Raw genomic sequence first — 12,627 nt, 5'->3', positions numbered from 1 at the left:
GAACATAAATCATCTAGTGTGATACTTTTTTAAGATGCTTTGTTACATAATGTAGGATTCCCACTCCTACTCAATTCTGCCCCCCCACTTCTCCTCCCCACCACCAGGTCTCCCCACTCAATGTCTTCAGTAAACACTACCAAAAAAAAAAAAAAAAAATACACCTACAGAAATCCTTGGTGTTTATTGGATTTCTTGTGAAAACCATTGAATGTACAATGTTCAAATCTGGGTTGATGCAGCCTGCAAGAGAATCAGGAAGTGGCTGAGGGAATAGCTGATACTGGGCAGGTTACATACCCAGAATCCATAAGCAGGGCAGATCCAGGTTTTCTTGGGCCTAAAGTAATATTGAGGGGATTAGCATTTAAGAAAAAAATTTCACAGGGGCACCTGGGAGCCTCAGTTGGGTAAGTATCTGACTTTTGATCTCAGCTCAGGTCTTGATCTCAGGGTTGTGAGTTCAAGCCCTGCATTGGACTCCACACTGGGCACGGAGCCTACTTAAAGAAAAAGAAAAAGAAAGAAATTCCACAAAAACGCAAAGTTAGCTACAGAGGCTTGGAAGGAGCCCATACAAATAAGGGTTAACAAAACTAAAGCTTCATTTGCTTCAAAGTAAACCTCTCTCTGCCTATAAATCAAATTGTGGGGAGTTTTCCTAAAAGAAATACAATATTATTTGAGACTCTTCTTCATATAAGGCAAGAACCTCAGAATGCTGGATAGAGTAGAGAAGGGATGGAAATATATAAAAAGAAAGTTGTTTTTAAAGTCAAAGTCATGGGGTGCCTGCGTGGCTCAGTCGGTTAAGTGTCTGGCTTCTGCTCAGGTCATGATCTCACGGTTTGTGGGTTCGAGCCCCGCATCGGGCTCTGTGCTGAATGCTTGCTCAGAGCCTGGAGCCTGTTTTGGATTCTGTATCTCCTCTCTCTGCCTCTCCTCCACTTTCACTCTGTCTCTCAAAAATAAATAAATGTAAAAAATTTTAAAAAATAAATAAAATCAAAGTGTTTATCATTAATTATCTAAATCATTTCTTATATGCCCATCACTGATACATTCTTCTAATTAAATGCATGTCTGATATTGGAACCACCTCATCATGTAACTATAATCAGATAGGAGCAGTTTATGTCATTATATTTAAATACATGTTAATTCCCAGTGTCAAAGTAAGTATATATAGAATGTTGATTGCACTGGTTTCCAGTTACTCTTATTAAGATTTGTGAATAATCTGCATGAATTATAGAACCTGTTATTATTATAATTATAGGTGTAAGATAAACAGAAAGTTTACTGTGCTTGTTTTTTAAAATTCTCCTGGCAGTAAGGAATGCGCGTCTAAGAAAGAGAAAGAGGTGTCTTCTCCGCCAGCAGGCTTTGACCACCCAGCTCTCCTAATCCGTGCCTTTCCTTCAGCTCAATGCCTTGCCTACCAGAATTTTCCACCAAGAATCCGCATAAAAACATCAGAAGAAGAACAGTAAAAGCACGTCAAAGATGCATATCTTTCATCAGAATGTTGTCTTCCTACCTGCATTCATGCTGACTTTGTGCTAGACAATAAGACTTCAGGGACAGCAGGAGATAAAATTCCATTTGATGGCTCTGCTTTGGCACCGAACAGGTGATGCTGGCCTAGTCTCCCTTCCTCCTTCTTGGGAACAACCTCAGCTTTCCCTTTAAAGGACCATACTCCTTCCCGTTCTTCTGGTCCCACTGGACTCTCTCAAGGGCATTGAAGGGATGGCATGTGACCAGGTCAGACCAACTGGACTCTCTTTTTTGGGAGGCCGCATCTCTCTATAACTGCATGAAAAGCAGATGGAAGCCATTGGGGCTGAGTTCTTCCAAGGGCACAGTCCGGAGAAGACACTGCAGTGAATTTGCTAATAGTCCCCTGGAGCTGTTCCAGCTCCCACCCTCCCACAGGCTTGGTGACTCAGCAATTCCTTGGGATCTGTAAGCTCTCTAGAATCATTCCTGCAAAATCCTTGCATGATGCTTAAGTCAGAAAGAGCTGGTCTCTGTTGCTAGCAACCAATGTGCCTAACACAGGAAGGGAGGTGTTCACCTCCACAAACAGGGCGGTCTGTCATTAAGTTAATAGCATCTCAATTTCTGATTTTCCAGTCATGTTCATTTCTCGCTGTAATGTCACTGTAATTACGTTTGAAGGAAATCTGAAAGCAGTCTGAAAAGTAAACATCCCTCCCCATCCTGAAAAATAAAAACCAATAAAAATTTAAAAACATTAGTGCCTTTCATGCTTCACCAAATCTACCACACCCTGTCTAAAAATAGGAATAAGACACAATATGAGAATGGTAGGGTCTTCTATGGAAATTGCCCAAAGACAATATGGGTTATTTTTCCCCCAAAGCTTATGAGGCTAAATGAATTTGGGGGGTTAAAAAAATGATCTTTTGTGGTCTGAGGCTTCACTGAGACTTTTCTTTAAACCCTCTTTAAGGGGCATGTGGGTGGCACAGTCTGTTAAGCATCTGACTCTTGGTTTGGGCTCACGTCATGATCTCACAGCTTATTAGTCGGGGCCCTACTGCTTGGGATTCTCTCTCTCCCTCTCTCTCTCTTTGCCCCTCCCCTGCTCATTCTCTTTCTCTCTCTCAAAAGTAAATAAATAAACTTCAAAAAAAAATCTTTAAGCCCTTTTTAAGACCTAACTTGCAACCTTAGGGGGTTGGGGGACTTTAAAAATAGTTTTAAAATGGTTAACTAATTTTTAAATTTGTCAAAAATATTTTTGGAAGATTTGTATTTGTGTGTACCTTTGGATAACTCAAAAGAGATTGATTTTGACAACTTGAAATTAGAAAGCCAGTTACCTCTAATAGCAGCCTAATTGCTTTATCTACTTAAACAACAAGTAGATAAAGTGAATTTTCCAAGCACAGCATTTTCCTAATGTTTTCACCACCAGCCTAAGAGGTTACCAGAAGATATTCAAATATGCACGGAGGAAGTGAGCCCTCTTTGGAATCACTCAGAAGAGATCCCCAATTACCTTCCTATATCAGATCCTGCAAGAGGTGGGCCTTTTCTCTTAAGACAGGACTTCAAGGCAGCAGCTGCATGGGTTTCTGCTCTAATGTCTTCATGGAAGTTTTCCAGAGTTGGGCCAAGTGTATTTCTAGACTTGTACCTGAAAGCACCTATAAAACAGCGAAGTAAATTTATGTCCTGTGTAGCAGTTTGCTAAATATTCATAACTTCTAATAGTTACACAATAACCTTCGACTTTTTCTATGTTGTGGATCATTCAAATAAGGACAAGCTGTGTCAAGAAGCAGTCTATCTTGGGGTGCCTGGGTGGCTCAGTTGGTTAAGTGGCCGACTTTGGCTCAGGTCATGATCTCACGGTCCGTGAGTTCGAGCCCTGCGTCGGGCTCTGTGCTGACAGCTCAGAGCCTGGAGCCTGTTTCAGATTCTGTGTCTCCCTCTCTCTGACCCTCCCCCGTTCATGCTCGGTCTCTCTCTGTCTCAAAAATAAATAAACGTTAAAAAATTTTTTTTAAAAAGAAGCAGTCTATCTGGGGGCACCTGGGTGGCTCGGGGGGCTCAGCATCTGACTCTTGATTTCGGCTCAGGTCATGAACTCGCAGTTCATGAGTTTCAGCCCTGCGTCGGGCTCTGTGCTGACAGCTCAGAGCCTGGAGCCTGCTTCGGATTCTGCGTCTCCCTCTCTCTCTCTGTTCTTCCCCTGATCGCACTCTGTCTCTCTCTCAAAAAATAAATAATTAAAAAAAAAACTTTTTAATTAAAACAAAAAAGAAGTCTATCTGATCTTACCAACCATACTTCAAGCCCGGGTAAGGGAGTGGAAACTATAGTTTTGGTAACACCTATAAATTTCTAGGTAATATTTGCTGATACTAAGATTATGGAGATAATGTGTACTTCAGTGTCAAAGAGAAATGCAAATGATGAAAGTCTTGGTAACACCGATATTTTGGGTCCTTTCTAGAAATCAAAGTTGAAGTAGAATATTAATTGAGTTTCATTATAATAACAATGCAATTAAGGGATAGGGACTCCACCACAGAAAATGTCATTTTGTGGCTCATATAACAGGGATGATACACATGGCCATGTTTCCACATGCCGCATCTCTGGGAAGGAATTTCATGTTGTTTCTCCTCAGTTTCCCCCAAGTTAAGGTGTTAAGGTTTTATTTTCCATGTCCCACATTGCCCTGAGTGTCAAAGGCCCACATTTTTGCTTTTGCACTCTGTAGGTAGGGTTGGGAGTGACATTGGAACGTGCAAGTGTTCTGGGTCGCTATGAGAAGGACATTCACACTAAGGGGTTCAGACAGAGCTGAACGAGCATCACTTTTGCCCATCACATCAGCTCTCGATGGAGGTCCCCACTAGATATCCCCTAGAAAAACAGCTGTGATGACTCCTGGATGGGGACAGACCACGGTGACTGGGGCCGCCGTGACCTCAGCAGTGTCCACACGGCAGAAGCCCCAGAGTCTCAGGCCTTCTCTGGTCTCCTTCCTGCGGTCGCTCCAAGCCTGTTCCTCTCATTGCATGGCCCACTGACTGCCTTGAGTGTCACAGTCCACGCATACCCCTCTGGCACAGCCTCCCGACGCTGACCTCCCTAAACTAGTCTGCCTAGGCTCTTTAGCCGTTCTCTTCCATTAATTGTGTGTGTGCACACACACGTGTTGTGTGTGTCACCCTGGTTCATTTCACTCCTAGCAAAATTTTGCATTCCTATGAATGACATCTTAGTGCACCCCACACAACCTGCCCTTCCCAGAAGGTAGCAACAAAGTGAACGTCCAGAATCTGATTCTTCAGAGTATGCACTAGGCTATCCAAGAGCAGGTAGGTGGGCCCTAAATCCTGGTGAAGTGCTCATTTTTCCACGAGGGAATCACTATTTGTTTTCTCAGGATGCTCTTTTTTCTCCCAGTATCACTGAGCTCACCCACTCCACCCAACCCAGATTGCTCAGCCTTAGATGCAGGCATGGCTTCCCTTGACAGCCGGGGGGGTTTCCAAGTTTCCAGTAGACTTTGCTCAACAAGGGCCAGCAGCTGTCCTTATCTAAGCACAGAGAACAGTTCTCGGTAAAATATCAACCTGATCTCCTGTAGTTCCTCCCCTCCCCAAAGCCGCTGAGTCTGTGAGGTGTGGTCACCTAGTATGAGAGATAGTTTCTGTTCCACCTTCTGGACCTTCTCTCACTTCCCCCAATGAGATCTCCCAAGCCTGCTTTAATGCCCCAATTCCTAACTTTAAAATCTCTTCCCTTGTTATGCAGCCAGTCCATCCCTTCCAAGTGAAGACCCTCCTGAGATATGCTCCAGGCCTCCACACTTCTCAGCTAACATGGTACAGCATTCCTTCCTCAAAAAGACATTCAACACTTTCAGCACCTTGGGATCTGAAGTTGGGGTCTTTCCAGGCCCGGCCCTTTCTGAGATACACTCTCAGTCATGAGCTTATGGCAGCCTCTGCTCGCAAATCAACAGGGATTTCTGAGAATTTACTTCTTTGCCACACACCATTATTCGCACACGGACACACCTCTGGTTTCAAGCTGACTTGTTCCAATTCTCACCTAGGATTACGTATATTAGTTTGCAGAGCAGATGTGCTTCAAACAAAGACTCTTCAGAATTCCAGACAAGATTCCCCGTGGAAGGGATATGAATTTCAACAGTCACAAAAGATGAGTGTGCCAAAGTAGAGATTTCTTTCTGTCTTCATAACTAAACACATCCCATTCACATCTGTTTTTTCCTGCTGATGATGCAAACATAATCATTCCAGGAGTGCCTGGGTGGCTCAGTCGGTTAAGCGTCCGACTTCGGCTCAGGTCATGATCTCACTGCTCGTGAGTTCGAGCCCTACATTAGGCTCTGTGCTGACAGCTCAGAACCGGGAGCCTGCTTCAGACTCTGTGTCTCCCCCTCTCTCTGCCCTCCCCTGCTCATGCTCTGTCTCTCTCTCTCTCTCTCTCAAATATAAAACATTAAAAAAATTTTTAAAAACATAATCATTCCAAATGGATATTAAAGAATGTTAAAATAGAATGTTTCAGTTTGAGTTGTGGCTGAAGCTTCAAAATAATAGATGCCAACTATTCCCACATTTAACTGCTTATGGTGGGGGTAGTGGGAAAAAAGACCAGTTATGTGACCATTGGCCCCTAACCCACTAGTGAGGATACCTCTAGTCAAGTGAGAAGAACTTCAATGGGACCACTGACAAGCTTTCCATGCACAGATGGGATTAAAGAATTCAATTAAATTGTGTTCTTCTCTCACAACCTTCTTTGCATAATCATTCAGCATGGAAAGAGAAGGCTTATTCTTACTACTTTAGGCGAACTGTAGGGCAGGCCCCATAGGTTATCTGACTGTTCTCAGGTGACATCCTCCAGTCATGCCAGAACTGCCTCAAATAGACTTGCTTTAGCAATTAATATGTGTTTAAATGTAATAAACAAAAACCCAAATTTCATTCAGCATTAAAGCTTCCACCTCCCCTAGCTCAAGCTTGTAGTGAGTGGGAAGCCAGAGGTGGAAAAGAAGGGAGAAGGCACATTCCTCCTTTTTTCCTTCTGTTGGCATCTCCACGAACGTGGCCCCACATACTGGCTATAGCTTCTGACCCCTCAGGGCCTGGGGCGTGGAAAGCAAGAGTTGTTAAAGGCAGGAAAAAATACTGCTCAACCGGCACTAATCTGGAATTGGTTTCCACACAGATTGGCAGGTATTTAAAACGGGTTCTTTCTCCCGTGGGTGTTTCTTCACCGGCTCTTTGGCAGCATGGCTGATGCCTGTCCTACGTCTGTTTGCTCTCATATCCATCCTTCACCCCACCTGCTCTGTATTTCAGCAGAGCTGGCTTCTCTGGGTTTGGCTAGTTGGAGGCACTGAATGGGGAATAGAAAGTGGGAAGGGAGGATGAAACCGGAGTACTAATTTTCATCTCATTTCACCTCTGGTGGCCTCTCCAGCCCCTCAGAAGCTCAGCTCCTACTGAAGATCTCCACTCTGATTCCAGCGTCCTCCAGTGGTCCCAGTCCATGGGCTCCAGTCACACCACCTCTCACTTTGTCTTCCAGCCTAAGGATGTAGGGGCTTCCTGCTCTTGCCAATCTCTGGATTACCTCCCCATTCCCTATCTGGTTCTCAGTTCCTCTGTCATCTGTATAAACAATTCCCTGCAGTAAATTTCCACCACTGTCTACACTTGAAGGTGCTTCTGTTTTCTTAGTCAGGCTCTCACGATGTGCTCCTACACACATACACACCACTCCCCCATTACTAGCTGCCTCACTTTCAATCCCCTGACAAGGGAGTGTGGTCTGGCCTGCCACTGGCAGCTCTTCCCTCAATTCCTGGTCATTGGGAACAACCTGAGCATCTTTCAGTTGAAGACTCCTTTCCCTGTCAATGGCCATCATGGATAGAATGTAAGATGAACCAACTACACTTTTCATAGATCTGGTCCTCAGGGAAAAATGCACCATAGAAACTATCAGTGGAAATCTAATTATTTCCTGTTTTACCCAGGCTTCCCCCAAAAAGGAGACTCTGAATCAAGGGCTTCTGTATGAGCACTTAATTTGGGATTGTGATCCCAAGCAACAGGAGTGAAGAATGAGGGGATGAAATGGGGATGTGGTATTAGTTTCATGTGACTGCTATGTCTTAAAAGAGTACAGACTTATCTTCCTATAGTCCTGGGAGGTCAGAAATTTGAAATGTGTCTTAAGGGCTGAAATCACAGGGTTGGTAGAGCTGGTTTCTTTTGAAGTCTCTGAAAATAAAATCCATTCCCTTCATTTTTGTTTCACATTCTAGAGAATGCCAGAATTCCTGAGCTTGTGACCGCTTTCTCACATCATTACAACCTCTTGATTCCAACGTCACACCTTATACTATCCCTAACTGTACTGCATTTTTCTCATAAGACCTTTGTGATGATATTTGGCCTGTCCAGATAACCCAGTATACTCTACCTATCTAGAAATCCTTAATCACATCTAGAAAGTCTCTTGTGCCATATACGATAACATATTTACAGATCCCAGGGTAAGAATGGGACCATCTTTGGGGCGTCATTCTTCAAGCTGTCACAGACACACTGGCCACTGCTATGGACACTTCACTCCTGCAGAACATTCTAAGCAGTCCTACAATATTCATCTCAGAACTAGCCACTTAGGGGAAGAAAGAGACAAAAGTTATCTGGCAGCACCCAGCCCCTGTTGAGCAAGATTGTCTCCAGGGCGTTAACTCCCACAAGCCACATCTCATGAGGGGTATTGGAGTGAGGAAAGAGAAAACCTTTAAAAAGCCTAAAAAGGAAAAATCAGAATTCATCTCTAATGACTACTAGAAGGAACTGATACAGAAAGAAAGAAGCTCCAAAGACTGGACTAAAGCACCAAGAAAGGCAGTTAAGGAAATTATTCTCTGCCTACCTAGAATCAGTTCTTACTGAGAGTTCAAACTCTTCTCCAAACACAGGAGGGATAGAACATTTGAGTCCTGACCTAGCATATTTCTAAAATGCCACCAGAGTGATAGAATCAGGAGGTAAACAACATAAGCTATTGAGGTTATTCATGTTCCCAAGGACAATCACGCTTTAACGTGCAGGCACCTGGACTTGTAGAAAACATTAGGGCTGACTTCACTCTTCCACCATAACAGAAATGGAAGAAAAGTGGGGCGCCGGCTGGCTCAGTTGGTTGAGCAACCAACTTCGGCTCAGGTCACGATCTCACAGTTCGTGGGTTCGAGCCCCACGTCGGGCTCTGTGCTGACAGCTCAGAGCCTGGAGCCTGCTTCCGATTCTGTGTCTCCCTCTCTCTCTGCCCCTCCTCCACTCATGTTCTGTCTCTTTCTGTCTCAGAAATAAATAAACCTTAAGAGAAATTTTAAATAAAAAATAAAGAAAAGAAATGGAAGAAAAGTAACTGTGTCTGGAGCCGGTTAGTAGTGCAAAGAGCAACATTGCCACACTGATAATCAAGAGTGTAAACCAAGAATTATGCTGTCTCACTTATCAGACAGGCAAAGATTAAAAGGAGAAAACAGATACAGTTTTGGAGAGAGGATGAGAAAATAAGCATTCTGACAATTTCTTGGGAAGCATGAATTGATAGTTTTCTGAGGGGAAATCTGGCCTTATCTATCAAAATATAACAGGTGTGGGCCTTTTCTGGGAAAAAATAGCTTACAGAAATAAATAAACAAATGAGCAAAAAAAAGTATATGAAAGCATGTTTATTACAACATTGTTTTGAATTGGAAATCATCTAAGAAGTTGTTCTAGAAAAAAAGAAAAAGAATGAGTTAGTTCTTTATGCAAGAGGCTCATGATACATAGAGAAACGAGCAAGTTGCAAAACAGTGGGTGCGGTGTGATCCCGTTTATATTTTACAAAATAGTATTTGCATGTGTGAAAGCTTAGTATGATTTGACTACCATGTCGCATCTCTGCTACATTTTGGAACCGCCTTGCATGACATCGTCCCTCTCCCGGGGCCACCGTGGGGTTCACAGAAGAGAAGCTTTTGCAGCTGAGCTGCTTCCTTTGTGTGACTCCCTCCTTTGCTGATGAGTAAAATGGGTGCTGAAGATGAGGAGTGAATATGAGGTATGTGTTAAGAGTGTGGAGAGCAATAGGAAAACCCATTCTCTTGAACAAAGCAGCATATAATCAAACGTTATGTGTGCCTCATGATGTTTAGGCTTTGTTGCTATTCTTAAAAGAGTTACTGAAACCCCTATAGGTAAAAAAAAAAAAAATTGCTTTAAAATTCTAGCCTCTGTAGTTCTAAACCCCTTTTCTATTAAAATATTATGTGATTTTTTTTTAAAGACAAAATTCCTGAGGAAGACAATTATTGAACTATAGCAGGACAATTTATATACATAGTCCTAAAAACCTCAAAGGTCTGACAACTTCAGGCTAAATATGGCAGATGTTGCTGTCTTGAAAAGCCCCACTAAAATAAGACTGGAGGAATCAAACCAATATATAAACCCACAAGGATGAAGAGAAGGTAAGAGAATACAGTAGTGAATGAAAAAGAGGTGTCAACACATTTTTGGAAGATGGAAAAGTGTTAAGGAACTGAGAACAAGTGCCCCTGTTTGGGGGGTGGGGGCGGGGGGAAGGCTAACAGGAAGTATATCACTTCACTCAACAAAACCCAGAAAGTCTCGGGCACCAGGGACATGGTTGACTCAAAAAGTTAAGCAAGGGATTGATTGCACATTGTTGCACTATATGCTAACTAACTTGGATGTAAATTAAAAAAATAAAAATAAAAGTTAAGCAAGGGATTGCAAACAGGAGCATCTGCAGGCCTGTGCTAGGGAGTCAGACCTAGCCTGCATGCTCATTGGACACATGCAGGCCATTGCTGCTGATCAGAGCTCAGAGCATGCTGCAGCTTCCTCTATGGCTCTCCTGGACACTAGGTATTGAACTCCTCCTGTAAGGGAGTTAAGGGGAAGATATTCTCTGCAGGGAGAAAAACAAAAGGCTTAGGACTGCCACTGCTTCTTCGTGATCCTGGGAAAACTGCCACTATCCCAGTAGGAAGTAGGAGGAATCCAAGAGCGTGGAAAGGGCAGAGGAAAGGCTTGCTGCAACCTTCTATGGGGGAGGCCAAAGCCTTCTCCAGGGGAACGAGAATGTGGCTCCAAGACTGAGAAAGTAAAGCTGTTTCATGGGCATTATGCTAGATGATATAATGTCCCTTTGCAACTGGTTTTGTCCCAAAGCACATCCCACAGTTTTGAGAGCACTGAAAAAAGAGAAAGAGGAAAAAAAGACGATTGTCTATACCCTGGCAGAGGGGAGAAAATGTTTTGTTTTAATCTAAGATGGCTGAACACATCAAATTTAAATTCCAGACTTATACCCACTGCAGTCAGCAGAAAGCCCTACCAAAACCGACAGCTTATTTGGGAAATACCCAAAGCAGCAAAATCCCACAGCAAGTATGCATAGATGCCTTGTCCTTGGAATCAGCAAGAAAGAAATCTGGAGATATATGGTAGTGACCACGCTTCAGTCAATACGCACAAGCCAATGAGAGCACGGGAAAAACTGCACCAAAAACCTGTCAGGGTCATAGGAGAAATATTTTCTAAGTATGAGTTTTCTATTCAAATTTACTGAGCTCAAGAGAGGTGGACCCTATAAGAAGTGCTCCCTAAACCTGGGTACAAAGTCTAAGACTAGTCCCAAGAAGACTCACAATCTGCAAAATTTAGTAAATTTAACTGAACTTGTTAGTGACCGTGAACCCTGAGTCACTGGACGGCCAATATCAGGATCCATCCCGAGCCAGCTGTATTGGTTACCTATCACCACCATGCTGTTGCATAAACACCACCACAAACCCCTAGTGGCTCACTGTAATAAATATTTATTTTGCTCACAAATCTATAGGCCATCTGGGTAGTCCCGCTGCTCTGGGACAGGATTAGCTGATCTTGGCTGGACTCACTCATGGATGTGCAGCCAGCTGGGGCCTGGTTGTCTAGTGTGCCCTCAGTACTCACTTGGGGTAGTTCCCATCTAATTCATGCAGTCCCTCAACCCAGCAGGCTAGCCCAGCCTTATTCTTATGAAGAAGGCTGGTGTCCAAGAGAGCAAACAGCACCCAAGGCCTCTCATGGCCAAGGCTCAGAATGGGCACATCTTCATATCTGCTGCCTTTTATTGGCCAAAGCAATTCACAACCCAGCCCAGATTCAAGGGGGGAGAGGGGAGAAGTAGACCACATTTTCATAGGAGGTGCTAAAATGTCACATTGCAGGGAGCATGGGAACAGAGGTGGTGATAAATGAAGGCCGTTAGGGCAATTAATCTAGTACACCAACATCTTGACATAAGAAAATTAATTCTGTGAGTAAATCCAAAGAACTTGGTCAAAGGCAATATGATATCTTGGAAGAAAAAAAGGATATTAGTGAGAAAACTGCTAAAATATGAATAAAGTCTGTATGTTAGTTAATAGTAATATTAATTTCCGCGTTCTGACAAGTTCATCATGGCTATAAGGTGTTAACAAGAGGAGAAGCGAAGTGAAGAACATATGGAAACCGTACTGCCTTTGCAACTTTTCGGTAGAACTAAAATTAATTCAAAATGAATTTATATTTTTTAATGTTTATTTATTGTGTGTGTGTGTGAGAGAGAGAGAGAGAGAGCATGTGCAAGTGGGGAGGGGCAGAGAGAGAGAGAGAGAGAGAGAGAGAGAGAGAGAATCCCAAGCAGTCTCCACAAGTTGTCAACACAGAGCCTAGGACGCCAGGCTGGATCTCATGTACAATGAGATCATCACCTGAGCCAAAATCAAGAGTGCGACGCTTAACTGACTGAGCCACCCAGGTGCCCCAAAATAAAATTATCTTTAAAGGGGCATTATAAAAAGAATGTGGAGCACAGGCCATTTTGGGGTGCAGCACCCGAAACTGGGCGTACCACCAAGTCACAGAAAACGTTCCATCCTGTATTCAGAAACCCCTGTGGCCTGGGAAAATTTGGCAGCATGCAATGCATGAAAAGCCTGAGCAGGTGGCTTGGCCAGGGCCACGTCTC

At 43.4% G+C, this 12,627-nt stretch overlaps 1 protein-coding gene across 8 annotated transcripts in view; it reads right to left on the bottom strand.

Annotated features, from left to right (window-relative positions):
• The window catches only part of LOC132681968 (uncharacterized), a 142,355-nt gene that overhangs the window by 56,257 nt on the left and 73,471 nt on the right, over positions 1-12,627 (bottom strand). For all 8 annotated transcript variants that reach the window (XR_009611355.3, XM_078432649.2, XM_078432655.2 and 5 more), the window contains one exon: positions 3,032-3,179. Coding sequence is in view for 1 of the 8 variants with exons in the window: in XM_078432682.2 (XP_078288808.1) it covers positions 3,032-3,179 (148 nt within the window). In the remaining 7 variants the exon portion in view is untranslated. The remainder of the gene's footprint in view (positions 1-3,031; positions 3,180-12,627) is intronic.

This window comes from Panthera onca, chromosome A1 (assembly GCF_046562875.1).
Source record: "Panthera onca isolate mPanOnc1 chromosome A1, mPanOnc1 haplotype 2, whole genome shotgun sequence".
Lineage (NCBI taxonomy): Eukaryota > Metazoa > Chordata > Mammalia > Carnivora > Felidae > Panthera > Panthera onca.
Note: the sequence above shows the minus strand (reverse complement) of the source record. Positions and strands in the feature narration are given on the sequence as shown.